Source organism: Alternaria novae-zelandiae (genome assembly GCF_023758075.1).
Source record: "Alternaria novae-zelandiae strain BMP 2774 chromosome Unknown scaffold_1, whole genome shotgun sequence".
NCBI classification, from domain to species: Eukaryota; Fungi; Ascomycota; class Dothideomycetes; order Pleosporales; family Pleosporaceae; genus Alternaria; species Alternaria novae-zelandiae.
The window spans coordinates 2,906,652-2,934,591 of record NW_026056961.1 but is presented as its reverse complement, the minus strand read 5'-3'; the positions used below and the strand labels follow the sequence as shown (position 1 = coordinate 2,934,591).

Sequence of the window (27,940 nt, the reverse complement as noted above, 5' to 3'; positions counted from 1 at the left end):
TGAGATGCAAGCCCCCACACCGCAATAACCAGACTCGATAATGAGGAAACTTTCCAATATGTTGTTGCCTCCGAAGGCCGTCAAGGAAGTAATGGATGACGAGAACGAAATCAAGACGTTCGAAGCGTTCAAGACAACAACCGGTGGTGCTTTGCGTTCTGCACTTTCTGTGCCCACCCAATACAACCGTCAACGTGGAGAGTGGAGGACTCTACCGAGCAAGTGAGTTTCCAAACGCCGCATCTTAACGCTCAAACAACGAGAACTCATGCTTGCAAAGGGAGCTTGAAGCTGTTCTCAAGAAGGCCAGTGCAGTGTTCCCTGGATGCCAAACCGAGAGTTGTACATGGAATGATGTGTTCGAGCGGATCGACGCGGTGAAAGAGGCGTACGACGCCAAAGCTCCAAAAGGGTCCCTCCGAAGTTTCATTCGGAACGGCAAAGCAGATGCGACCACACTCAACTCTCTTTCCTTCATAATCCCAGAAGAACATGGCCTTGGTATCTTACGTGGAGGACTATCGTTCATTTTCCAGGTACCCTTGCTCTATATGTGGATTTTGACATTAGCTGATCGTCTATCCAGGCCTGGGAACAATGCATCGAGAACCGAGAGAAGATACTAGAGCTACTCGCAGACGTTATTGAAACTCTCAAGACGACAGCCGAGATGTATAAGGTATTTCGAGATGGTGAGCTGAAGGCGAAGACGTACGATCTTTACGGTATCATCGTTGATTCCCTGAAATTGCTTATCGAGATGCTGCTTCGATGTAGCAAAGAAGAGTCGCGTAAGTTTTGCCCTATCCGATATAAACAGTCAAACCCTCAGCTTCGATAGTCTGGCGCCGTATGAGGACACGACTGCCGGATCACGAAGCAGTCGTGTTGGAGGGCCTCGATCATGAGATACAAAACGCCAAGGCCAGGGTGACAAATCGAGTTGACATTCTCAACGCACAAACCATGCAGGATGTCCGCAAGACGGCTTCGGCTAACAGTACCGAGTTGCACGCAACGCGTTCTCGAGTTCAGGAGGTATCGCATGGTGTTAGGCGTCTTGATGGGGAAATGAAAACCCTTAACCGAAGCATCAAAGAGATGAAAGAAGACATTAAGCAAGACTTTCAAAGGCTGTTCGAGGGTAACATGCCACAGAAGGTCTCTAATAACGAGCTTGCTGCTACCGTGCAGACTCTTGTGTATGAGATCGTCGCGGAAATGGTGTGCCAAGCAAGTAAGTCGACCACAGGTATGAATCCTGTCACCAACTCATTCATCTCTAGAGCAGCCTCTCCAGCAAAAAGTTGGAACCGAGGTCATCGCGGAGGAGCGACGTCTTACCCAGCAGACAATCTTGATGACGACGGAAGAGCTTCTGTGGATGCTCGGCGTGGATCTCGCATACTTGATCCGCGAGACGGAGCATATCTTGAGACAGAGCAACTCTTTACGACCCAAGGGTCTCGGCAAGGCGCGGTGGCTGCTCACGACCGCGCAATTCAAGAATTGGCTAAGTCAGCCGTTGTCCGGAATCCTCCTGGTTGATGGGCATTGCAAAGATGATGGTATCGGAAAGATATCTCCGTTGTCCGTCCTGTGTGCTTCCTTGGCAACCACGCTCGCCCAGACAGGCTCCAGTATGATCCTGCACTTCTTTTGCAGCAGTCATACCAGGGTCGAACAGGATCTGATCGGCGGACCATCTGGGCTCGTACGCAGCCTGATTACTCAGCTACTCCTTTATCCTGACTCACCGGACGTCGAGCTGGATCCATTAGAGCAAAGTCTCTACGACGCAGTGTCGCAATATAACGTGCGAGCTTTGGTATCTCTGTTCGGGTCGATCGTGGGGAACATGGACAAGTCAAAGACGATCATTTGCATCATAGACGGCATATCCGATTTCGAAAACCCGCTTCGCGGTTGGGATCGAGAAATCCTAGATGTCGTTGATCAGCTTCGAAACCTGGTGCACTGTCAGCGATCTGGTCCAGCGCTGAAGTTGCTCATGACTAGTGCAAACAAAACGCTGCACATTGGGTCGCTAGTGCATCGCGATCATGGTGAATATGTGTCCTTGCGGTCAGGTAATGTCAGCGATAGGCCTGTGCGTGGGTTCGGATTCAACCAGGACGTTCAGAGAATGGTGATGCCATCGTCGCAGCAGAGTAGCTTTTTAGAACCTGGAGGCTGGGGTGCGCAAGCAAACGCGTCGCAGCGAGGATACGCGCATGTAGGGCGACCACGCTCTTCAGGAAGCAACGTTCCAGGTGGTTAATGGCCGGTCTGAGTTGCTGCGTTGAGGTCATCGAAGGGTGCCATGACCTCGAGATACTGTACCTTATCTAGCGAATCAATAGTATGCTTAGACAAGCGTACCGCACTGCACGCGATGGGATGAGTTGAGAGCAGCCTGATGTGCCTTCCACCTCTCGATGACGCACAAGCGGGCTTCGGCAAAATGTGTCTCCGAAGCGGTCCGGCGCCCGGACCGCGCGCAATGCGGCCACGCTTAGGTGTGCCAGCCCTCTCACCCTCGGGCAGCCGACAATGAATTGCAGCATTGCTTTCAGCCTGACAGCATCTTTTTGTGTTCGCGCTCGCTTCCGAATGAGTCGATTGTAATGACTTTGGACGGTACTTTGCGCCCAGCCTGACAGCGGCCTGGCTGCTCTGTCAGCCCACGACGACCCGAAGCCAGTCAACCAGTCTGCTTTTCCTTTGTCAAGACCTCGCATCATGGACGACGCTTAGCTTATCACTTCAATTTGATCAGGCAAAAGTTTCCGTGCCCAGATCTGTCATATGCAGACCCGGCTTCTCACTGACTACACAGAGTCGTTGTGTTCAACAAACCCAGAAGCTGGATCTAGCCAGACTGCCTTTCGCGGCAAGCGCCCCCTTCTACTTCCACGGCGAAGAGCACAATGCGCGATGCCTATCGAACACCCGCACCGAGCCGCTAGACGAGACAACAACATGGACGAACAGCAAGGACGGCAAGGCTATACTCCGGCTGAGCGGCATGGTGGGCACGGAAAGTCTACGATAGCGCAGACGGTGGCTCAGTCAAGGGCAGCTCGGGGCAAGCTTCTTCTTTAAGAAAGGCGATAGCAAGCGCTGCAACGCCTCACGGCTTTACACCACCATCGCCCTGTGCCGTTGCGGAGTACATCATTCCACTAAAACGGCAGCCGTTGCGATGGGCGTAAGCAACATGTGGTATGGAGAGGTAAGGAGTCGAGGCTTGCAGCGCGTGGCGATTGTGGAGCCGCATTGCTACATCATTAGACCAAAGGGATGTCTCAATCCTCCCTTTTCCGTGCCTCGGCCTTGGGTCACCCTTGCGCCCACAATTACCCAGTCATGCGAACCGTCACGTATCGGGTACTGGCATGTTGTACAACGGCAGATGCTGCGACGTGAACTGATCGTCGACGATAGACTTTTTCCTCATTCGTTCCTAGCCTATGGCAACGTACCCTCTACGCCTTGAATTCTTCAGCCTGGGCTGATTACTATCGCGCTAGGTCTAGGCCTTGCAGTCCGTATTGTGGAGCTGGAGAAACACCAAAGTCAACGCCTAACAAGATCCCACCACGCAGTTGGAGCAACGCCACACAGAGCCCTGTCGTGTATCGTTCAACGGTGACCTACCTTTCAGCCACGCTCTACGCGAGTCGAAAGCGGAGGGCAAAGAGCAAAAGGCTGTAAATTCAACGAGACGCGTGATCGGTGTGGTTCCGCGACATCGCTCTACACAGATGGGTACGATCAATGTGTATTGTATGCAATGTGGCAGCACATCACTATCGTGGTTGGGCCCCTTACGCTTCTATGAGAAGTTGGCACGCATCCGCGGAGGACTTGACATCAAGTGTGTATCTCACACTCAATTCATTGGCGAGAACAAGTCTCGGGCTTAACATCACTATATGCAGGACGCCCCTATGTTACCTACCAATGGATGTTGCACGGCATGTTCAAAGTCTCCGTGGAGTCGACCTCACTTCCCGACCACCGTCTTCAAGTATAAGGTGCAAACGGACCTGTACCTCACATTACGTACCGAATTCATTCTTCACTCACTTGCGTGCGTAACAGTGTCAATGGACCACTGCTCAGTGTTCTCACCATCCCGATTATAGATCTCACGAATCTTGTCCCAGTCAAAGATAGCAACACACCCACACAGCCAACAATGACCTCACAAAAGACCATCGCCATCATCGGCTCCACAGGCTTCCTAGGCCCCTACATCACCGCCTCTCTCCTCCAAAAACACCCCCACACTACCATCCTCTGCCTAAACCGTAGCAAAGACGCAGAACAACGCACCACCTCGTCTCTCACCCACATCAGCAACGAGAACCTTACCCGTCTCACCTTCATCACAACCGACATCACACTCCCCAACCTCGGTCTATCCCCCACCCAATACACACACTTCACAACCAGCGTCTCAGAAATCGTTTTCAATGCGTGGAACGCAAATTGGGCGACGCCTCTCATCGGTTACTTACCCCTCCTCAACGCTGTTCAGCATGTTATCACCGCATGTATCGCCAGCCCCCTAAACCCTCGCGTAACCTTCGTGTCCTCGAACACTTCGATAATGAACCATCCAACCCAGCACCCCACCTCCCCGCTCATCCCCGAAGTCCCCGCCTGGGACTTCGCCAGCGCAGCGAATACGGGGTATGGCCAGAGTAAATGCCTCGCGGAGCAACTTCTCGCGCGCGCAGGGAAGGAACACGGGTTACGCGTGGCTATTGTACGTGCGGGCCAGATCGGTGGTACATCATCCGCGATATCCAATGCGCCGCAGTGGCCAATTCAGGGCTGGTTGTGGGTGATTTTCAAGACAAGTCAGAAACTGGGGTACTGGCCCGTGAGGATGAATGCTGTGGATTGGATTCCTGTTGATAACCTCGCTGAGGGTATCGCCAATGTCACGTCATCCCAACAAAGCACATCTGCAGACAAGGTCAAGGTGTACAACATGATGCACCCCCGCCCTGCGCCTTGGGCGTTGCTGCAGAAGGTGCTGGTGGGGCGTTTTGGACTCGAGGTAAGGGAGTGTAGCTTGCCGCAGTGGTTAGGAATGTTGGACCCGCAGAAGTTCAAGATGCATGCTTTTATGATGGAGGCGGGAGAGGGGAGGGAAGGAGAAGCGATGGCTTTTAGGAGTGAGAATGCGATGGAGATGTTGCCGGAGGTGGAGGATGTTACGGAGGAGCTCGTGGAAAGGTGGTTGAGGGGGTGGGGTTTGAAGTTAGGGGAGGTGAGGGCGAGGCTGTGAACTGGGGTTAAAGATGCGGACGGAGACATGGTGTAGCCTCAATGTAGAAATCGATGTTATCAATTCTTAGCGCTACACATCATGCAACTGCGCTATGCGGTCCTGCCGTCAAGTACTCAAAGCGTACCATCTACAAAGTCTGCTTGCCTCTCGTCTCAATAGGCAGCACCAACATACTAAAGAACGCCGCAATGAACAATCCACCACTGGCGTAAATCGGCGCCTTGGGATTACTACCACCCGCCTGGATAGCAACGATAGGCGCGCAAAGACCAGCAACGCGGTTCAAGAAACTGCTCATTCCAGTACCCGTGCCTCGGATTGGGGCGGGGAACACCTCAGGTGTGTACGCGTACAAGACACCGTACATGATGTTTTGGAAGAAAGCCTCGAGACAAGTAAAGGCAAGCTGGAAGTCAGAGTCGGAAGAGATGGTGAAGAGGAAGACGAAGACACCGGTGATGACGGTGGCGATGGCCATTGTGCCCTTGCGGCCGACGTATTTGAGGTCGACGGTGTAGCAGGCGAGGATGGATCCGGGGACTCCGACGATGGCGGTGATGGCGTAGTTGCGGTAGACGATGCTGATGTCGTTCTCGACTCCGCCACCCGAGTTCTTGAGGTACTGCGGGAGGAAAGCGTTGAACAGCGGGTAGGCCATACCGATAGTCGACCATTGGAACCAGAGCAGCGCAGTGGTAAGACCAATCTTCTTGTCCTGAAAGAGAGTCCTGAAGCGCTTCATCGAGAAACGGCTAAGGGAGCGCTTGACGATCTCGAAGACGCTGAGCTTGACGTCTTCTCCGGTGACTTCCTGGTCGCCGCCGATTTGGTTGAGGATGTCCTCGGTGAGCCAGGTGTGCGTCTTGTTGTAGTGCGCAATGCCGTAGACGGTGGCGACGGCCTCGGCCTGGCGACCGCGAGACAACAGGAACTTGGGTGACTCGTAAAGATGGAAGAGGAAGAAGCGGCAGATGAACATGAAGAATGTGATAGCGCCGAGAGTCAGGATGAGGTATCGCCAGCCCATGTTGTCTTCCATGCGGCATTGTCCGACGGGAGTACCGTCAGCGCATGAGAAGTTGGGAATAAATGCCCATGCCACTGCAGGTCGTCAGTAAATGGTGAGTATAGCTAGCGGTATCGACTTACGGAGCGAGGCAACCAGGTTACCGACGGGCCAGAAGATCGAAAGCAGCGTGAGGAGGTTTCCCGATGTTTGAGGCAGGAATTCGAGGAACAAAGCGCCGTCAACAGGGAGGTTACCACCGACACCAAGACCAATGCAAGCGTAGAGTGCGCATGTGCCGATCCAGTTGGGCCCACCGCCGGATGCAAGACCAAAGACACCAGCGAGGAAAAGAGTAAAGTTGAAAGCGAGACGACGACCGATAATGTCAGACGCGGTTCCCCAGAAGGAAGCGCCAATGCAGAGACCGAGGAAGAGCGCTAGTGTGGTGTATCTGACTTCCGTCTCGCTGACACCGAACTCAACGCTGAGTTGTGGCAGTGTAAGAGCAACACCCTGTATCTTTGTAAGTCCTGTTGGTTGATGAGGAATTGGATATGCGCACCTGCAGCCACAAGTTGTCGGCCATCCAACCGCCACCGCAGAGAGCAAAAAGCTGCCATTGATAGCGGCCCATGCCCATGTCCTGCAAGGCCTTGTTGATAACCTTGGACTTGCCTATGGAAGATTAGTACTGTTTCCTTGTAAGAATTACCGGAGGTGATAGGAAAAGCCACACGACGTACGGTCATATGGCGTGTCGTTGTCCGAAGCAGCAACCTCTGCTTCAATCTCTGCCTTCAATGCTGCGACTGTCAAGCCATGGTTAACAACACCACTAGATGCATTACTGTCAGGGCGCGTGAGGCCATCTTCTGGTTTGTCGTCTTTGGTCGTTTTCTCTGTTGCAGCGAGGGAGGCGCGTGGGTGGGTGGAAGCTACAGAAGCGCGATGGGTCGAGTCATCAAGAGGCACATGGACGCCGGGGAATTCGTCGACATGATGGGCCTTGAAGGGATTCACAAACATAGTTCGGACCATCTTGGCGTAATGATGGTGGTGGTGCCGCGATGGAGGATGGGCGTAGAGTTGTTGCTTGGGGTTGGCGCAATGGTAAAGAGGGGTGCGATAATTGGGCAGTCGCAATTGGGATAGTGCTGTCCAGGGTCGTCGAGTCGTCGATGTCGCTGTAATCTGGTGGCGTTGTCGTTTATGTGTCGAACCGTCACGGCGTCTTCACCCAAGCAGGATGCTAAAGGCTTGTGAGGCTTGGAAAAGCTTGTATATTGGGTATGGCAAGCTTCCGCGACAGCAGGGTCGCAGGAAATTGATGACAAGAGTTACACGAGCTCGGTCCCGGAGGAGGGTCATGGCCCCTCATATACTCCAGTTCTCCCCGGCGCCGCCCCTGTCAAAAAATCTTTTGGAACGGACAGATGGTGTGGAGTCGTTGGTACGGTGCGCCAAGGTAGCGGCATTAAGGCGCGCCGTGACGTAGTGCTTGGTGGACCAAGCATCAGACCCCATCACGTTCCTCTGCCGTTCACTGCAAAGATCATCCCACGTCGCCTCTGTGGTTCGCTCGATCCTATTAGGCTTGGCCTTAGCTAATACCATCGGTCTGGTAAGCTTTGCACTCTCTCTCCTTGTGCGTGGGTGCGCCTGCAGCAGCGCGCCTGATGGGCGCAGTGACAGAACCTTACACGCTGAGCCCTCGATGAACACAACAGTTCACAGACCAGGTGCATCGGTTGACAATGATGGCTACCAGCACAGATCGTCGTTGCTACTGCGACGTTGACCTCTCGACGCGAGGCTGTTCGCTTGTGGCGGACCCGACGAATTTTGCCGCGTGCCGAAACGCTACTAGACTAAAGACGTGCCGATTACGTTTACTTTCGCAGGCTTCGCACACGCGAAATGGCTAAGAAGACCGGCCTCAAATTATCGCCAGACGTTAATCACACCGACAGTAAGCGGGGTGGCTCGAGTGTTCTCGTTGAATGCCCAGATCAGGCATGACGTCCCTGAGATTGATATCTCAGAACGCGCGGGATGCCTGCGACCCCAACATTGATGGGAGATCGACATTCCTTGAATGCGCGGCCTGCCACTGCTAATCTACTGGAAAGACCGAGACCGAAACGCTCGAATTGCAACGAGAAATCTGCCGTTCACTGTGGCAGGTTGTTGGACCCTTGCCCGGCTCCACACCTGCCAACCACTGCAGTAACTTCACCGGTCTCCTCCGAATGCAACACTTTCCCTGGCAGCACGTGCCGAGTAGGCGCGAAGGTGGGCCTGCCCCAAAGCAAGTCGCATCGACAACGGGCAATGTCACGCGACATGCTCGATACAAGGACCCAGGGCCTTTCTGTTGACCTCGTATCGCCTCGGTACTGTGGTGCTACCCGAATGTAACCTACGTACGACGTTACTTGGCGAGAGCATGATCAAGAATCTTTCGGTTCTTCGCACCATGTATCGCCTGAAGCTGACACCGACTGCATCTCTCGAGCGACACCACCGGCAAAGCTGCAGGACGGCATGCATGTTACTGAGGAATGTTTGCGCACTCTGCGCCTGTTGTCGGCATCTTCCTAGTATCAGCCTTACACAGATACATAAGGTTTGATTCGATCTTTCCATCTCTTCGCTTCAACTACCACAGCTTTGCGTCGAGGCTGCTTTGAGGTGAGATGCGTGTTCAACCCAAATGGCAACGGCGAACGTCGTTTGAAATTGGACGAGGTAGTCGCCCTCCTCATTGATCGGCTCTATCATGGGTCAGCCTTCCTTCGAGTAACATACACCAGCATCCTCCATCAACAGTGCCATAAACACCACTCAGCAATAGCACGACCATCATTTCTATCATCAGTTACTACCAGCTACCAGGATGTGCGGTGCAGAACCTCTCGTCAGCAAGACCAGCGCTGAATCCGTGGATGAATTCTACACGCTACTCGAGGAACGGAAACGTTTTGCAGCATCCCGATCGATCACAACTACACCCAAATGGCCAGCAGCCCGCAATGATCACTATTGTGACCAAGAGGTGTGTCGACACGATGTCATCGACCTTTCTTCTCTATGTGAGCCGTCCGACAGCGATAGCGACTGGGAGCCATACATCACGGGTGTCAAGAAATTCCCCATCATCGGATACGAATCTCCATCGAACAGTGAACAGTCCATTACTGAGAGTTGCCGTCAATACTTCTCTGATGACGCGGATTAGTACGTTGTTGAGGACGTCCAGATCAGGGAAGTGGCCTGCTGACATCATGTAGCATCGTCCGCCTCCGTTACAACACACCGCCCACAGTCTACGATGACCAAGACCACGGAAGCCGTCGGATGTCTGCGATAGACCCTAAATCAAGCATTCGCGCCCTCCGACAAGAACTCGACAACCTACAGATCAGCAGCGCACAGTCTTTTCTTGACCTAGAGGAGCAGCTCGACGTGCTCTCCTCATCATACGGTAGTCTGCGTATGGACTACCAAGCTCTCTCCGACAAACATAACGAACTCCTGGGGCTTTCGTTGAAGCAGTCCAGAGAGCTAGGCAATCAAGCCAAGGTCTTGATGGGTTTGAGCGAGTGGAAAATGCGCATACAGAACAGTTTTGCTGCGGTACGCGTTCAAGGGCAAGAACCAGAGGTTCTGTATTTCGACACACCACGTTCGACGTCCACGGCGGAGATCGGACTCGAGGATCCGAAAGATACTCCACTCGCGACGGAGAGTCACGATGCTACATCGACATCGGATAGACGAGACAGCGGTGTCGGAGGGATACCGCCACCTCCGATCATGCCCCCCACGACGCCTGAACGACGTGTCACACACCCGCGCTTGGTCCTGAGACTACCAGCCAAGCCAGAAATGGAGGATGAAGTCCTGGAAACCCCTGGTGCTTTGGCAACGGACATGCCGGTACGCCCGAAGCGCGTCAGGAGGCCTACGGAGAAGCGCAAGGCCGCTGAGCTGGAAACCAACTCGGCAAGGAAAGCGAGGAAGCTAAGTTGCAAATCAGCCCCGTTCTGATCGAGTGAGTATAACGTCTGGCCGGTTATTGACATGGTGTTGAGGGATTGGTGAGACCATCCGTTGACGATGGTGGCTTGCAAGGAGTATAGCAACAATAACACTATTTCTTTTCCCTCACCACGTGCAAAGAAAAACGAAGTTACTAAACAAAAGCTTGTCTCCCTGCACCGCCACACATGACGATGTTCGCGGCGCCTTAGGGCCTCCGAAGGTTTTCGGGGTTGAGCCACCCTGCGACACTTAACTTCAGCCCTGCCCGCCCTTTTCTGAACACTGAAACCGGAGGCACTTTCCATCGTTATATTGAATGTGCAATCTTCAGGGAGTTTGCAATCATAAGTGCGAGGTTGCTCCCAGTGCTACTGCGTGTATAATTACGAGTAACGTATGGTATTACTATCTCTTCGTCAAAGAAACTAATATGTATGAACGTAGAAAAATGACACAAGACACCAGGCATGTGGTGTATGAGATGCTGCATGAGCGCGCACCATTATCAAAACGCCAGCGGCGGCAGCATCACGATCCATCACCAGTAGCGTTCCATCCATCCGGCTCCCCCTGCGCGTAAACATCTATATGCAAATCCTGCCAATCCCAAATCTGCTCCATGCCACCCATATCAACAGCAGCCGGATCCCCGACCGTACCAAAAGGATTTTGAGCGAGGAACTGATCGATGTCGAACGAAAGCTCATCCGAGATGGTCATCGACGGAAGATCGCCAGCAGTGGAAACCATCGGCGCAGCGGTCGGCTCCGGCTGGGCTGTGTCCTTCACTGGCGGCATCACCGCTACAGGTGCAGGCTCATGCGCAGGCACCGGCGGTGTTGTTGTAGGTACTGAAGAAGAAGTTTGTCGTTGCCGCTTACTAGCCGAGGAGTATCGCGAAAGCTCTGGTGTGGCCTGCACGAGCTTGAAGAGGAAGTTGTACGATGTAGCGCCTAACTTCGTTGTCCCGCTGAGTTGATGCAGCATATCCAGAGAGCTTTCGATTGCATCCACAATCTCCTCACGATGAGGTAGGAGGTGCTCGCGATCGTGAATAATAGCCGAGCAGAGTAAGGTCGCGGTATCGAAGATCGCAAAGACAACCATGTGGAACTTCGCATTGATGGGGAACTCGTGGTCGAAAAGCTGGCGCGCTACTTTCAGGAGACGCAACGCGATGTCTACGCCCTTTTTCCGGAACTCGTCGTCCTGGTCGGCTATCGCGTCTCGCCGTTCTCGGGTCAGGTAGGGCTTGAAGAAGTTCAGCATCGTCACGAAAATGACGCAATGTAGCTGACAGCGTTGGAACACGAAGAAAGGATGGGACTCATCAAATGACGTGTCGGGGTCTGTGAAGCGGAAGATGGGGGGTAGCTCTTCGATGAACTTTTCGCATTCCGCTTCTATCGCCAGGACCTGCTCATCCGAGAGGGCGTGTTCAGATTGGGCATTCCCCATGGTAGCGGCGATCCTACGGCCGAGGGTTGCTTGAAGGGCGATGTGTGCGAAGGGTGATAGTAAGTTTGGCTCCGTGGTCGACTTGTCGAGCCGTAGATTGGGGAACTTGAAGTCGAGATTCTTTTGGTCGATGAGGTTTGGACGGCCGAGCCATGCCGACATTTGCCTGTGCGAGAGTCAGATCGTGCTTCAAACATACGCAGGTTTGTACTTACCAATCCCAGATGTATAGTAACGTCCAGAGACGTCTCCTGATCTCTATGTCGAATTCACACAGGCCTTCGATACCTCCATCCTTATCGATGCCCAGCTCTTGCGCTTCCCGGATCGTGCGCGACAGCGCATGCCACGACTCTACGATCTTGGACTCAGCCTTCAACCAAACGCACTTCAAAAATAGCTCTTGCACGCGTTCAACGCTTGTTCTCGCTGCTCCAAAACTCCGGCTTAGCTCTTCCGCCGCGTCCGAGAAACGGTCCGTCAGAGTTTGACAATTGCAAGCCAACTCAAACTCAATCATTTTACGGAGCGCGGGTGTGAGGTACTGCACTGAGTACGCGCAGATCCTCAGGAGCAGGCAGGTAAATTCTGGAGAAAGTTGCTTGCCCGCACCGCGATCTGCCCACCATTGGACATACTGCTCGGCTAATGTTGGCCCGTATATTGCAGTGTAGCGGTAGTTTACGACATTGAGGAAGTGGTTAACGAACGCATCTGCTCGTGGTTAGAGAATGGATCGCTAAGATCTCGCCATGTTTGTGCCTACCCGTAATTGATCTTGGCGGCACGGCTGAAAGGACTTTCTCGAGAACATCCGTCGTGACGGAGCTTTCTGTCGGTGAGTCTTTCCGCGGACCGTTCTTGAACGCATTAGTTCATATCAATGTTTTGAGAGATGGTCTTACTTCTTCAACCCCGCCTACTTTGTAGTGCACATGACCAGGCATGTACCCCCACGCTTTCAGCCCATCTTCAAGCTCTTCTTGATCGCCATCCTGCGACAGAAATTGCGGCTCTGCAGAGTCAGGAGCGCTTCGTTTTGTGCCTTTGATACTGGAGGCCGAATTTTCACTGCGCAATCGCTGTTACTACGGCGTTCCGCTAATGGCGGGGTAGGCAGGACGATCTACATACCGAGACGACTCTGGAGAAGGCTCCTGTTGCCCTTTTTTGACAGAGAATTGACAAAGATGGGGTACTTTTCGTGCCTGACAGTGATTGCAGGGCCATTCTCGCGAGCACTAGCCGCGTCATTAGTTCAAGGGGTAGATGCAGGGCCAATGTGGAGTGTCGTCACCTTTTGCTTCCTCCGTTGACACTCAGTACAGGACGTGGTCGCGCGACTGTCTTTCAGCGATTGCATGGTCGCCATTACACTTGATTGAAGACCGGTCAAGATTGAGTAGTTCAAGGTTTATGAAAGCATGGCGAACGGACGAATCCAACGCTGTTGAGTTGTGGATCGGACCCTAAGACCGACCCCACCAGATCCACAAGAGCCGCCGCGCCACCTCCACGGGCCGAAGTTTTGGAGCCAGCCAGAGCTGACCCTGATTTCTCAGCACGTCATGTGATGTGTGGCGACGCTTTTCCGTACGAAAAACTGTAATGTCTACGCGAGCGGAAACCTCAATTCTGCAGGATCGACGGAACCTCCGACATTGGCACAGTTTGCCCAGGCGGCAGTTGATTAAATCGCGCGGCTATGCCACAGTCCGGTGGCTTTGCTGACGGAGGACGCAGCGACAATGTTCGTTCCTTTCGACCTCACTCATACGACTAGTAGTGTCGCCTACACGTCCCTGGCATTAGTTCTACGGATCTGCGCGCATCGTCTAGACCGCGCGAGGCTCGCTTGCGCATTTCGGGGTACCTTCCAGAGTCCCCCGAGGCCGAGCATCCGTGGATGTCACCTGACGACACGGTCCGTCCACGGGTTGCGCATCGAGGGCCCTGAGGAAAGAGTGACATACCGATGGCATGGTTATAGGTTCAATCAGTTCATGGCATCGCGTTGGAACAGTTGCGGTTGTGTTGAAGGCCTCCTTGGTGTTGCCTTGGCTAGTCCGGGCATGATGTCATCGCACCTCAGATGCTGCTTGCAGCCTGGCAGCTAATCTCAAAACACCACGATACCGGCACATAGTGACATCTACGGCTAGCAGCTTCAAAGGTCTTCAAACACGTAACCCAGGTCTAAAATGCCACTTCATCCTCTCCCACAGCAGCGCCTAGGACGCCGCTTTCGACATCATGACACGCGCCCTACCTCTCATACCCTGGTCAAAGACCTCTATCCTTACTTGTCGCATGCATCTGAACTCGTCGAGGATAGCACAACACGCAGCTCTGGACCTGTTCGTACTTGGATTTCCCCAACAAGCCAACAAACTTCTCGAGACAATCCATAAGTACGGTCTCGACACAACAACGGCCGACTACTACGGTCACACTACCGAAAGCCAGTTGCAAGGAGCATGGACAACTAGCGACACTTTCCCAACATGGGCCCGCAGAGCAGACGACGCGAATGCGGATAGCATCAGCACCGCGGGTTTGCCGAAGAACATCGCAACGAAAGCTGAGGAAGGGACGCTCAGTAAAGAAGATGTGGAAACCGTACGCGAGCGCCTAAATATGAAGCCGGACGCTACCTACAGGCATGCCGGGGAAACCATGACGCTCGGTGCGGTGACACAGGTTGCGTTACTTGCGGACGAACATCGTCTAGCTACCAGTCTGGTCGAAGATAACATGAAAGAACTATATCAGTACTTGCTGGATAATTGGGACAACCCAGATAGAAGCGGTGACGAGACCAGGCACTACATCTTTCGTCGCCAAGGCTTGGAGGATTGCCCAGGCATCTGGCCCGTTCTCGCGTCTGTCAAGCTCGGGGATACATTCGGTGTGCGTGCATCTGACGTGGATGAATATGTCAAAGAAGGTTGCGCCCTCATCGAGAAGCGTTCTACCGAAGGCCCCGCTCGACCGTATCGATCCAAAACGATGGCCGAACTTGTAAAGATGGTTGACAAAAACATCCTCACCGAACGCGAAGATAGCGGTGAAGATACAATACCCACTGTTCTCAAGGACCGCGCAATGGAAGCTCAGATTGCCGACCTCGAAAATCGCCTCTCCTCGCCCGACGAGGATTTGTTCGTCGCGCTCCCCGGCGGAAAGCTTCCTGATGACTACAAAGACTTCCTACGTGCGAGCAACGGCATCGATGAGAATATCTTCTACAGCACAGACGAAGTCAATATATCAGGAAGCTGGATGCATGACATGGACTATACTCTGTTCCCCAACGAAAACAACGGCCACCTCCTTCATGGCAGCGATAGAGACTTCGACGAGATCGAACTAGGCGACTACGCGTGCTTCACCATCGGCACTGGCGATGGTGAAGGCAACGTTACACTTATACCACCTGCGTCGGTCAAACCCATCGTCGCGAAATTCGAGAAGGTGTACGCGGAAGCAAACGAGGGAAACAAGAGAGTTTATGAGCGTGCAGCTTTGGATCTTTATGGTGGTATAGATCAGCTCAGGGCGTTGGAGTGGCTATGCATCGAGTTTCAGCACTCCGCGTATGAGGAGAGAATTTGGGGTGGGCTTAAGCCTTTTCTGGAAGAGTATGTCAAGTGGGGAGTTGATCAATGGGGCGCAGTGGAGAGACGGGAAAGGAGGGACATGAAGAAGGAGCAGGAGGAGAAGGCTAAGAAGAGGAAGAGGTAAGATGGTCAGTCTGATGGGGTGAGCGACGACACCAAGTCCCTTCGTGCGACGTAGGATTTGTAGTCCGTCATATGGAGGCTGTGACCCCGCCTTAAGCTCACTGTCAGCCTCGCAGTGGCGCAGTCGCGGCTGAATTGGTTCAGATAGGCAGCATTGCTGGGATAGGCAATGTCTCCTTCTTTAAACGGTAGTGTCGGCAAAACTCGGTGTGCGACGGGCCTTGGGCTGCATGTCAGCACTGGTCTCGCGTATAAAGACTGCAAAGCCTCTGGCAGACGGAGAGCATTCGCGCGCTAAATGTCCATGACACTCTGATTCGCATGGCTCTGCAACCCTTCTACTAATACCAAAAGCCAGTTTTACGACAACTTGGCGCGCGTTTCAACATTTTGAACGATAGACGAAAGACCGAACGATGTTACAATTACAAATTGAGGTGCCAGAGTACGACAAAGGATGGCCACGGTTATCAGGAGATGTAAGCAGCGGAAATACTGCATCGTTGAAAGTACTGTTCAAATATCACGGAGTCGACCCAAATCTGCAGGAAGAACATGGCTACTCTCTACTGCACAGCGCGGTGCACTCTCGCTCAGAAGTTGTTGTCAAACTGTTAGTTGAGAAAGAGGAAGTCAACGTCAATATACGCGACAACAAAGGTCGAACTCCATTGTGGGAAGCTGTCTCGCGAGGCTACAAGGCTGTCGTTGAGCTATTGCTAGACAGCGATAAAGTGGACCCCGATGCGAAAGATGACAACGGCCGAACACCACTATTTGCCGCAGTGATGGGTCGAAGTGGCATCTCACTATCCGCTACGATAACGGGGGAAGGCTTTGTAATACCTGCGACCATAACAGCGATGGAGGGCATCGTAGAATTGTTGCTTGCTAGCGGAAGAGTTGACCCGGACGCAAAAGATGCACGTGGTCTTACGCCTTTAGCGTGGGTCTCGCGAGCTGGGGACGGGTCGATAAAAATTGCCGAGATGTTACTCAGTACTGGTAGAGTGGATGCGAATTCTAAGAACTCGATCGGCATAACACCTCTCTTGTGGACTGCGCCATCTCACAACGATAAGATGCAGAATTTTCTGCTCAGCAGTGGCAAACTTGATGAAGACCTGGGGCCAAGCAAGGGCTCCGGCGACGTCGACTCTCGATACATCACTCATTGGATAAACTCATGCGACGCCCAACATGGAACACGATGTAAGCCAGCATCTCTCAAGCACAAGTCAGCTCAGCAATTGCCGCATTGGGTTATCGACGTCGGCCGAGAGTGCTTGGTCCCTGGGAATACTGCACCGCGTTACGTTGCCTTGAGCTACGTATGGTCACAGGGGTTTCTCAACAGCACCAAGCGTACGAAGCGGCCATCTGACAGTATTTTGCTCAAGAAGCTCAATTTATCAGCTTTCCAAACACCTGGTCATCTGAAACATGTATGGACGCAACTCCCCACCGCTGTCAAGGACGCCATATTGTTAGTCCGCAGGCTCGAAGAGACTTACCTGTGGGTCGATTGTTTATGCATCATCCAGGACGACGAAAAGACACGAGAGCAAGTGGATCACATGGGCGATGTATACTCTGGTGCACATTTTACTATCATAGCGGCAACTCACTTCGGCAAGCTCTCTAGCTCTTGGGTTGGAGCTAGAGGAGATAACGAGGTAGAACACATGTACGACAATCTCTACAGTTCCAAGTGGGCTACCCGTGGCTGGACTTTCCAGGAGCAGATGCTCTCAAAAAGAGCTGTAGTTTTCAGCCATCGTTACATGTTCTGGGAATGCCAGGAATGTGTTTGGAGCCCAGATGGACCAACGCCGGAAAAAACCACGACCAGGAGTCCTTCTTTTCAGGTGCCACACTACGAGAAGGCTAACCGCATACTATCAAGCTGTTATCCCGACTTTGACCTGTACACGGAGATGATTAGTCTCTATAACAGTCGCCATTTTACATACCCGCAAGATGCTCTACCGGCCTTTGCTGGTATCTTGGCAATTCTGAGACGCAACTTCCCCTCTGGATTCCATTATGGATTATCTCGTATTCATCTGGATATTGCACTTTTGTGGCAGCCCTTCCACAAAGCGCATCGCAGAATACGAACTGACCAGGATTGTGGTACCATAGCGCCAAAAGCGCATCTACCTTCATGGTCATGGTGCGGATGGACCTGCCCCGTCGACCCATATCATCTTCGGACACGATCTTCGTACTTCTTTCAGGATAATTGCACTTCTCAATTACCGATTTGGAGAACACAAAAGCTAGTACAGTGGTACTCTCTACCCGAGGATATGCACTGCGTAGTACCAGCGGACCGGCTATTGAGACCTGAAGGTAAATCGTCCGTAGACTACAAAGACGACGTATCTTCGAGTATACTGGTGACTCAAGTTGGGGAGACTTGCTACCCTTCCGTAGAAGCCGCGGAGACTGTTCACCCAGCGCGCCAAGCAACAGAAGCTTCGCCCCCTATCAGTTCTCCACTACTTGCTACAAGTTCACAACACAGCTCTCAGCCTCACGACACATGGCCTTTCCTTGCGTGCGAGACATCATGTCTGACCTTGCGCATCAAAGCTGTTCTTTATTCGTACCCTGCTTCGTGGCGAAAGGTGAGGGCATGGAGACCAGGATATCCGTCAATATTCAAGCTCCCACGATTCGCAAATGGGCCAACCATTCAAGATGCGTGCGATCTCATTTGTCTCGAAACCCGGGAAGGGCTCCCTGCTGGGATGCTACGTCATATGGAGAGAGCCAGACTGGGACCAGGCGAAAAAGTAGAGCTCGTAGCGATATCTACTGGGACCATCGATTCCACCGGTGTTGAAGGTGACGAAGAGGACAAGCTGTATAGACTAGTGATGGAGGCATACGTGGGCAGTGGTCCAGTATATGCAGAGACTTCTGAGTACCTAGGTCAGTATTGCGATTGTGCCCCCATCTCATGCAACGCCGAGCTAACAGCTGCCCAGAAGTAAAGAAAGAGATGGAGTTGTATGGTGAAGAAGGCCCAGATGGACGGGAGTACCACTTCTACAACGTGCTATGGGTTGAGCGCGAGGAAGGAGTAGCATACCGGCGTGCAGCAGGACGCGTACCGAAGGCGATATGGGATGCAAATTGTACTCCGCTGACGAAGATCATCCTTGGTTGATCACGGTCGATCAATAGACGAGAATGCACTTCTACTTCGCCTCTACGCCCGCATCACTCTCTTGTATTTGTCACCAAGACCCTAGTCGGGTAAACGGCATCACATGCGCGGAGACTGGTCAGGCAGCTTCGCGCTATGAGCATGCGTTTGTAGCTCTAGGAGCTACGGACAGATGTTGCGCAGCAATCACGTTGACTGCGCCACTAGCTCGGACTCCGGACGAAAATCGACGGTGTCCGTGCCCGGAAGACATCACAATCCCATACATGGGGTAAAAAGCAAGAGGAAATATAAACAGATATCGTCTGCTATACTCGAGAAGATCCTGTTTCGGGCCGAATGCTATTGGTATACAATTCTCTTATACAACAGCCATCAACATGGTCAAGATATTTGCGTAAGCTTTCCCTTGGTGTTGGTTGAGAGGGAATCGCTAATCTTTGCGTTAACTCTACAGCATTGGAGTTACTGGCTGGGTTGGTAATGCAAGCGCTCGCGCGATTGCAGCTGCGCACTCCGACTACGAGTGGACGGTCCTTATCCGCAACAAAACGAAAGAAGACAGTGTGAAGCAATACCTGCCCCAAGGAACACTGCTCGTGATCGGAGACTTTGACAGTCACGACATCATCTCCTCTTCGGCAGCTACTGCAGATATAGTCATAAACTGGGGCAGCAGCGACCATGAGCCGCTCACCAAATCCATCATCGACGGCATGAATAAGAACAAGTCCACCTGCTACCTGATCCACACCTCAGGCTGCGGTATACTTACGGATGAGGTTGCCAGGACAGGGACCTACGGCCAGGCTACCACCAAGGTCTACGACGACTGGGACAATGCAAGCGACCTCCTCACGCTCCCTCCCGAAGCGCCACACGTGAACATCGACACCATGATCTTAGCGCTCGACCGCGAAGCGCCGCACATCAAGACGATGATCGTCTGCCCTCCCATTATATACGGCATGAGCCACGCCCAGGACACACAGGAACGTAGCGCAGCACGGCAATACGTAAACTCCATCCTAGATCGCGGAAAGGGCTTCGCGGTCGGTGACGGCAAGGCAATCGTCAACACGTTACACATCCTCGACTTAGCAAGCTTCTTCGTCAAGGCTACGGAAGCAGCTGCACAGGGCGGTGGCACCGCAACGTGGGGAGGTGCGGAGTCGTACTACTTTGTGGAAAGCGGTGAGATGGTCTGGGGCGAATTCGCGCAAGCTGTTAGCACAGCGGCCTTCGAGAGAGGGCTGCTGGAAACGCCAGATGTGGACTTTCTGAGCGCAGAGGAGGCGATGAAGATTGATCCGATTAGCAAGATTGGTTACGGCTCCAGTGCGCGGTCCAAGGCTGTCCGCGCTTATAAGACTCTTGGTTGGGAGCCGCAGATGCTTGGGATCTATGAGGATTACCTTTCGAACTGGAGATTCAAGGCGGGCGAACCGCACCTGTTCGTGTAAACAAGCTCTAATATGTCGAATCTCTTTTGCTGCAATAGCTTAGTGTATCGGCATAGCTGCCGTGGCATTTGTTACGCGCACGTCTACTCCTTGGCTTTACCTAGGTACTATACGGTCCTTTGGTTGCGCAAGCGATCAACGCCAGGAAGTCGCAGGTAGATACATCTCTAGACTGTGAGCAAAAAGAAGTGCACAACAGTAAAGCGCGCCTCGTTCTTGCGCGATCGGCGTGGGTTTCGCACAAGGAAGACGGTGACTGTGGATTCTGAGGGGGCAAAAAGAAGAGCAAAAACATACAACAGCGGGGATTCGCTAGTGGTCACCCACCTAACTACTAATCCGCCGGTATCATGCTTGTATATGGCTGAGCGGACGGGAAGCCTAATTTTCATGATCCTATGGTCGTATGTGAAAGGATGGGTGATAAGCCGGCTTATAATATCGATGTTAACGCGTGGGAGAAGAGCTAGTCGAATTGGTCAGGCTAGGCGGCTTCGGAGCAGCTACATCGCAGGGCGACGCGACATGTCTGTATACAAAAGGAAGGCAATAGGCCCAGAGGAAAACGTGAGAATGTGAAGATGTTGTTGCAAGTTTCGCGCGAAAGGAGGCCCGCGGGCATGCGCCGCACGAGCGCGTCACGTTCGTGCCAAGGACGCCAGTCAGGATCGCGCTACGCCGCTTCTCTGTCGTTCGCTTCTCATCTCGGATGCGCGACATCTCCTGGGCATCGCAACACCACACGGCAAAATGAGCTCCTAAATGCGCGCGTCAGTTATACTCTCGAGTTTGAAAGTCAGGTGCTACGATGTGTCCTGACGCCCGGGGCTACATCGTCGACCCACCATCGTCCCCGCCAGTTCGACATTACATCACGCAGTCTGTTCACTTTCGGAACTCACTATCTAGCGTGTATCTTCATGGAAGTCATCAAATATGTTGTCCAGATTACATTGATCTAATAAGAATCCTCATGTGCGCAAACACATGACGAAGCAGCAAAACGCTCGTGTACACGATGCGCTTCTCGCCGTGCGAAAGCCAGGCATTATCTATTTCCATTTGAAGCAGGGTCAACAACGACTAGAAGTCTTTACTTGTTACCGCTACCGGTACCCTGGCCGGAGACGCCGCCACGACGACCGCCTTCTTGTTCGTATTCGCCGTATGTTTCTGGCATCGTAGTGATTTTGTTGGGAGGGATGCTTGTGTTGGAGGTGGTGGTTCTGTATGTGGTTATGTTGATGGTTGTGTAGGAGTGTGAGGGTGTGAGGGTGGTTCGGTTGTTGCAGCGCGAGAAGTCTATTTGTAGTAGTTGGGGCGGCAGTCGTGAAGGCACCATGTGAGACGAATGTCAGGTGTTGTGAAATCACTTGGCTGTAACGACGCCAGTGAAAACGACTGCATAAGACATGTTCCACTGTAAGTAAGATGTTTGAGAAGATGAAAGTCTATTAAAGTTCAATCCTAAGTCTAATACTCCTATCTGTTACTCCAAGCCTTCCTCGTCCACACCTAGTAAGTGACCTCTCCGAATTCCTCGTCAGCGAGGATCATGTAAGTCTTCTCCTCGCTCAGTTCTATGTCGCACTCCGCGTAGTCGTCGTATAGAGTGGCGTTGAAGAAGTTGCACATGTCCTGAACGATAGGGCGTGCCTTGCCGAGCTCCTCAAATGAGCAAGTGCCCTTACCGCCGAGGGCGGCAGGGAAGGCACATGGCTCGATCGCCTGTTACGGTGTCAAAAAGGTGCTGCAGCTGAAGCTAGGACGGACATGGTACTCACGGCAGAGTAGACGCTGTAGTTGATGCAATGGCAAGTAAAGTCATCGGGCGCACAGCCGTCAGCGTGGTTGGCCTTCTCCTGGCACTGGTGAAGGCACTTGGGCATCCATTTGCTGAGCTTCTTGTTGTCCCTAGCGTCATGACATTAGTATAGAGTATAACGAGGCTTTGGAGGAGCTTAGCATACAAGCACTTGTACTTCTCCATGTTACCCGCTTTCTCGGCTTGGGTGATGTTGTAGGTGTACTGGGCGCTGGCCGCAGCGGCAACGGAGAGTAGAGTGGCGATTTGGGAGAAACGCATGATGATTATCAATATATGATGATTGTGTGGTTGTTGGTGAGTTGATGTATTGGAAGTGATGCTTGATGTTGTGCTTTACTTAGAGTGAGGACGTTACCCTTCTTATACATCAACACTGGCACTACCCTCACCCTTCTCAGATAGAATCAAAGCGTTGTGTGCTGGTAGCAAGTACCTGCAGCACTGTACCATACAGTCCCAACATTGGATGTGTAATATTGATCCATGCAGGAACATCCTCCCGCATTGAGCTAAGATGTCTTAGCGCGACTGTCAAATGGATGCGCCGGCAGAGTCTCCGAGCCCTCACCTCCTCTGGTGTCCCTCAACGTTGGCCCGGACAGCACTATGGTCGGAGCGGAACACGCATCACACCTGGCGGTGACAGGAACATTAGCTGGAGGGTGGAAGCGGTCAACTCTCCCAACATAAATGACAGAAACAACAAAATATCTCGCGATCAGACATCAATGTCAGTAGAGGGTTATCGAAGGGGTTTGCCGTAAACGATACATCAGCATTTCCATAATCGGAAATGCGCTTGTGTCACGATGAAGACAAAATGAGCGACGAAAGACAGGAAAAGATGCGGTCCAGCGAACAAATCCTGAGGCATTTCAATAGCATGAGCGAATGATTTGGCAGTACCGTGGAAGAAGCCGATGCATTGACATTCTAGCGAAATAGGGGATTAAAAAGGAAAGACGACCATACTGGCGCCTGGCTAGGGCTGACAAGAGACAGCATAAACTTGTCATGAAGATGGACTCTCTTATCTGATGCGGTGTGAGAGGATTGCGCAGCTGACCGACTTGCGCATCTGGTTGAGGTGGTGGGAGTGATGTAGAGCATCTGTTGTTGCCCAGGTGGATGGGCCCCTTGTCCTCAGGCGAACCTTTCCGAAAAGGTTTAGTATGTGGAGCTCCGGGACCCCGCCTTACTTCGACCAGACATCTTAACCAGCAATGAGGTTTACTTGCTTATTGTATTGAGACCCGTCCCCTCACCGCTGCCTGGGGTTCGACAAGAGATCACAACTTCGACTTTTGCAGCTGCTCGTTGACGAGCGCGGCGAAATGCGGGTGTGCTGCGCCTATGGCGTCGCATTGCGCCTCCGACAACACGTGCGCATTTCCCAACATCTGCCTGGCTGTTCTTACAGCAAGATACGTGACGATTGGATCCGAAGGCTGCAGGGCTCTCAGAAGACGTAGGTAGCTGGCCATCTCCGCGACGAGGTCTTCATGATCAATAAGACGCTTGATGAATGGCTGCAGATCTTCCACAGCGTCAATACCGAGAGCGCGCATCGCCGCATAGCTATACAGCCAATACCACTTGTCTTCGCCATCGACTTCTGGGTCATCGGGAATGAAAGATGTCGTCGTCTTGCTTCTGAAACACCGAACAAGCCAGTCGAGGACACACATGGCGTAACCTGGTAAGATGGGGCCCATGGCAAGAGCGAGTTGCGAAACGTCTGGGTATTCCACATAGCCGGTTCGAATCGCCTGCGAAGCCGCAGCGAGCGCCCAAACCGAAATTTCGATGGCATATGGACGGTGGCCGCTCTCGGCTTGCTCGGTCATTTGACGACTGCGATCGAGGGAAACGAGACCTTTGGCAGCAGAACACTGGGAGGCGTAGTCCGATGGCGCACCCGAATGAGACGCGACAAGCAAAATTGGAGGACCTTCCAGGAGAAGAGCGCGTATTTCATACGAAAGATCTCCAAATGGCTGCTTCGGGCTATCGTCGAATGAAGCCGTAGTGTCTATGTCCATGTTGCCGAAGCTCTCTTCGAGCTGTGCGCTTGCAACTGTAGCTTGGTCGTCTCGATGGTGTAGCGGCAGCATTTCGTTCCGAGGTTGTTTCTAAGCTTTGTAAGTCTGTTAAGCCGGATTGAGGCTCTGCAATGCTGCGACGGAAAAATATGGCTCTTCACTATAGGCTGCGCCTGCCTGCCATGATTGGCAACAGCGCCTGCAACGCCGTGATGACGCAACTATGCGCGCACAACGGTACACCTCGTTCCTGGCGGCGCATAGAACCACGACTATCCTTCGAGAAGGACATTTCGAAAGTATGGCCGTAGTGAATGTGGGTGACAAAGACAATACTAGAGCACGTGGTACTAGCGCGACAATGGACCCACACAACACCTTTGTCTCACTCACCTAGTCTAACTTGCTCAACTCTACACACGACCTTGCGGTATCACAATCACAAATCTTGTGCTATCATCAATCATCGACACCATGGTCAGGAAACGCAACGGCGGTTCGCACCAAAAGACGGACGGCGCCCACAATACTCACCCCAAGACTGCGATGACTACCCATGTTCAATATAAGGCAAAAGAAGGATTTCAACACCAAGACCAAGCAACACAGCAAGAACGCGGCCGTAATGGTGCACCTGGATACGGTGGCAGGCGTGGACATGGCGACCGGCGGAGCAGGTCCCCAGGGCGAGACATCCAACGCGAACAACAAGCCAAGCACCGAGATAATAGGCGCTCGCGTACCCCACCCCCAGCCAAAGAGATCCGCGATAGGCCAATCAAGGTCCAAGAACTCCGCACAAGTGCGACTACCGACTTCGTTGCACAAGTTTCCCGGAAGCGCAAACAAGAGGCAACTGAAGATGATGGACTGCATGCGAACAAGAAAGCGCATATCGGACCTGGAGAAGTGAAACTGACTGTAGTCGCTCACAGAAAGGAACATGCACGCGCACCAGCGGTGGAGAAGAGTGTCGATGCAAACAAGAAAGTCCCTAGCCTACTTGACCTAAAGAACATGACCGAGGAAGACAGGAAGAAGCTCCGTGATGACAAGTTCAAACAGAAACCTGTTGTTCCTAGCAGACCTGCTGTATTGGAGACAGTCTCTCATGAGCTAAAGAGCCCTAAGACGAGACACAGTGTCAAAGACGGTTGCAAGATCACAGCACCCGAAGCGGAGCCGGAGGCAAAGGCGCTTACTCCACGGACCGCGATTCAAGACACCAAAGCCAGCTCGATAAAGCAGTTCGATGCTAGCACCAAGACCGCGACCACGATGCCGCCCGATACATCCGTCACCAAGGGCGCCGCCTCAACCCCCAAGTCACGGCAACCGAGCGCTGGAAAGGAAATACACAAGATGGAAGACGCAAAGGCAGGCGAAAGCAGGGAAGGTGGCGCAAAGCCAAAGCCTAGTTCTACTCCAAGCCAAACAGTCACGCCGCCGGCTGAGCGCAGGAAGCGGAAGCTTGTGGAGTTAGAGAATCCTGAGGTAGCTTCGCGCAAAAAGGCCAAAGCAAGCCACGAGGCTATAAAGAGACGAAATGCTAAGATCAAGAAGTCTCTGGATGATCACCACTTGTACGCCGGTCAGGATCGCTTCCCAGAGGAAGGAGTTACCTTTTTCGACTACGATGTTTACAGCATACCCCTCCTATGCTCTCATACGATTGAACATCAGTACCCATTCGAGCCTATGGATGAGCCTTCGGACAGGCTGAAACGATCCTTCACTGATGACAACGAGGTTCATGTTTTTGGTCGTAAGATGCTTGTTCTGCGGCAGGAAGCGCTTCGCCTTTCCAAGAAGAAGTTTTGGACATCCGACGACCTTGGCCGCAAAGATGCCTCGAAAGTCGAGCCCACTAGGGATATTGGCGACTGTGATCTCTATCTTTACAATGGGAAGGTTCACGTCGCTACAGAGCGAGGACTTCTTCTAGCAGCAGAGTACCTCAAGCTCATCGGGGTTCCAGACACGCAGCCAGTGCGTTTCCACGGGTACAAACCCGCTTGGATGAGCCAAGTCACGCCCAAGCCGGAACACAGACGTGTCTTGGAATCATGGCATCCTAGTGCAACCTTGAAAGAAGGCGGTTGCATCTCGATCACGCACAGCTCTACCGTAGTAGTATACGAGCACGGCGTTTTCGACATCGACCACAACACCGGCGCGGAGACCCGAATGGCCTACGGTGCGCGAGAGGATGATGGCGTTGTTGGTTGGTTCGACTATTCGAAAACATGTCGCATAGACTGGCTCAAAGACCCAGAAGAGACAACTACAACCACACACGACCCTACCATCATTGACTGGTCAACATTTGACTATAGTCCTCTCGCAGCTCGAGCTACAGCTCAACAAGCGGCGCAGCGTAAGTTGACGGCTGCAACGCGGGGAATGGCAACAGTTTATGCATCCACAGCACCACTCCCGCCGATCACACCAACATTGGCATCTCCCGCGGGAAGAGCAGCGACACCTGGCAGCAATGGCGAACATTACTTGTCTGAACTTGCGCTTGCAGCGGAAAGCTCATTACAGTCTTTGATGCATGCTGAGTCTCCAGGTCCCCACGCATCGCAAAAAGGAGGAAAGTCGCCACCGTCGACGATCAAGGGTGGGCGTGTATCGCGACATGACAGTCCTAATTCCCAATCCGAAAAAACCGGGGCAGAGAGTGGCAGCGACGTCGTTGGCGACGATGATGTATCTCAAGGAACTATCGATCCCACGTTACCGCGACAAGTCACAGACCTCAGCTCTGTCGTGACGCAAGAGACGGCGATAGACCCGTCCTTGAGTTCCCAAAAGACCTCAACAGGTCTTGACGAATCCGAAGAACACCAAGTATCTTCACATGAGCCTACAGTACCGGTTACTAAAGCAGTGCGACCGTGCAAGACTCCGTCTACAATATCTCAACGCTACGATGTTGAGGTAGATTGGGACGATACCGACATCCACGAGGATGATGAAGCTCAAAACCAAAGCCCAGATCACAACAAAGAGGACGAAGAGCTTTGAGTTGGGAACAAAAGTATCCCGAGCCTTACTACAATCACACAGTCTACAGGAGTGAGATGGTCATAGGCTCTTGCAAGGACATTGAGCAGAAAGAAAGAGACGGAAACTATACCAGTCAGTGCGACACCGCTAAACTGGGTGTCGTCATTGATGGCGAGGTATAGGACGGATTCAGTACGATTGGTCTTCTGGAGTAAGTAGAGGAGCGGCTCGCTGTCTTCGTCTGCACAGCATGGAGCCATCGCCCAAGAGCCGGCATTGGTCACAAACACCAAGCATACGGCGCGATCTTGCTACGCAGAATCCCAACACCTGGAGATCATGCCATCCCAGTGAACCCCAGAAGGCCCTGCCAGCATGGCCAACGCTCAGATTCCTTCCTTCGCAATATGTACGCGATGAATCTGAGACTTTCTTTGCCTGAAAGGAAAGAAAATCTTACCAAAAAAAGATGAAAGCAGAAAAACGCCAAACCGGACAAAAAAGACGAAACCCAGCGCCAAAGCTGCGCCCCTCCAGTCTCTCAGCACACCCGCCACTTGTATGGTCTAGCGGATGAGCCTTATGGGCAGAGGCAGACTACATATGACCGAGAGAGTACCCAAACAGGCATGCGTTGCAAGCGCGTCATCACAGTCAAGTCGCCATCCATCCCAAAGCCACACAGCGCATGTACTGTTCACGTACGAGCGACCCATCTACGATACCCATTTTCGATTTTCAGGCGCAAATTTGAGAGTGTTCGGAGAACGACAAGCGAAGATAGTTGGAGGAGCATCAGTCCATTTGCATCAGTACGAAGTTCAAACCGGGCACTGCGCGGGTCGCACGTGTGCT

General features: G+C 52.7%; 10 protein-coding genes across 10 annotated transcripts; 6 read left to right on the top strand and 4 right to left on the bottom strand.

Moving 5' to 3' along the window:
* Positions 1-40: 40 nt before the first annotated feature.
* On the top strand, positions 41-3,055 carry J4E88_000963 (uncharacterized protein; the record flags this gene model as incomplete). The annotated part of the gene is made up of 6 exons (XM_049394636.1): positions 41-222; positions 281-536; positions 587-791; positions 842-1,237; positions 1,287-2,043; positions 2,899-3,055. 6 exons carry the CDS (start codon positions 41-43, stop codon positions 3,053-3,055), a joined length of 1,953 nt encoding a protein of 650 aa, XP_049260465.1.
* Positions 3,056-4,204: 1,149 nt separating this feature from the next.
* J4E88_000962 (uncharacterized protein) lies at positions 4,205-5,305 on the top strand (the record flags this gene model as incomplete). The annotated part of the gene is made up of 1 exon (XM_049394635.1): positions 4,205-5,305. One exon carries the CDS (start codon positions 4,205-4,207, stop codon positions 5,303-5,305), a length of 1,101 nt encoding a protein of 366 aa, XP_049260464.1.
* Positions 5,306-5,435: 130 nt separating this feature from the next.
* Positions 5,436-7,355, bottom strand: J4E88_000961 (uncharacterized protein; the record flags this gene model as incomplete). The annotated part of the gene is made up of 4 exons (XM_049394634.1): positions 5,436-6,409; positions 6,458-6,830; positions 6,880-6,992; positions 7,061-7,355. The coding sequence occupies 4 exons, from the start codon at positions 7,353-7,355 to the stop codon at positions 5,436-5,438; spliced, it is 1,755 nt and encodes a 584-aa protein (XP_049260463.1).
* Positions 7,356-9,213: 1,858 nt separating this feature from the next.
* On the top strand, positions 9,214-10,367 carry J4E88_000960 (uncharacterized protein; the record flags this gene model as incomplete). Its single annotated transcript, XM_049394633.1, has 2 exons — positions 9,214-9,554; positions 9,608-10,367. The coding sequence occupies 2 exons, from the start codon at positions 9,214-9,216 to the stop codon at positions 10,365-10,367; spliced, it is 1,101 nt and encodes a 366-aa protein (XP_049260462.1).
* A 522-nt stretch (positions 10,368-10,889) lies between these two features.
* J4E88_000959 (uncharacterized protein) lies at positions 10,890-12,509 on the bottom strand (the record flags this gene model as incomplete). Its single annotated transcript, XM_049394632.1, is given in 4 exon segments — positions 10,890-11,985; positions 12,035-12,363; positions 12,377-12,407; positions 12,505-12,509. 4 exon segments carry the CDS (start codon positions 12,507-12,509, stop codon positions 10,890-10,892), a joined length of 1,461 nt encoding a protein of 486 aa, XP_049260461.1.
* A 1,620-nt stretch (positions 12,510-14,129) lies between these two features.
* On the top strand, positions 14,130-15,563 carry J4E88_000958 (uncharacterized protein; the record flags this gene model as incomplete). The annotated part of the gene is made up of 1 exon (XM_049394631.1): positions 14,130-15,563. The coding sequence occupies one exon, from the start codon at positions 14,130-14,132 to the stop codon at positions 15,561-15,563; it is 1,434 nt and encodes a 477-aa protein (XP_049260460.1).
* Positions 15,564-19,120: 3,557 nt separating this feature from the next.
* Positions 19,121-20,203, top strand: J4E88_000957 (uncharacterized protein; the record flags this gene model as incomplete). Its single annotated transcript, XM_049394630.1, has 2 exons — positions 19,121-19,137; positions 19,198-20,203. 2 exons carry the CDS (start codon positions 19,121-19,123, stop codon positions 20,201-20,203), a joined length of 1,023 nt encoding a protein of 340 aa, XP_049260459.1.
* Positions 20,204-21,718: 1,515 nt separating this feature from the next.
* Positions 21,719-22,289, bottom strand: J4E88_000956 (uncharacterized protein; the record flags this gene model as incomplete). Its single annotated transcript, XM_049394629.1, has 3 exons — positions 21,719-21,931; positions 21,988-22,117; positions 22,174-22,289. The coding sequence occupies 3 exons, from the start codon at positions 22,287-22,289 to the stop codon at positions 21,719-21,721; spliced, it is 459 nt and encodes a 152-aa protein (XP_049260458.1).
* Positions 22,290-23,320: 1,031 nt separating this feature from the next.
* J4E88_000955 (uncharacterized protein) lies at positions 23,321-24,145 on the bottom strand (the record flags this gene model as incomplete). The annotated part of the gene is made up of 1 exon (XM_049394628.1): positions 23,321-24,145. The coding sequence occupies one exon, from the start codon at positions 24,143-24,145 to the stop codon at positions 23,321-23,323; it is 825 nt and encodes a 274-aa protein (XP_049260457.1).
* A 402-nt stretch (positions 24,146-24,547) lies between these two features.
* On the top strand, positions 24,548-27,103 carry J4E88_000954 (uncharacterized protein; the record flags this gene model as incomplete). The annotated part of the gene is made up of 1 exon (XM_049394627.1): positions 24,548-27,103. The coding sequence occupies one exon, from the start codon at positions 24,548-24,550 to the stop codon at positions 27,101-27,103; it is 2,556 nt and encodes an 851-aa protein (XP_049260456.1).
* Positions 27,104-27,940: the final 837 nt, after the last annotated feature.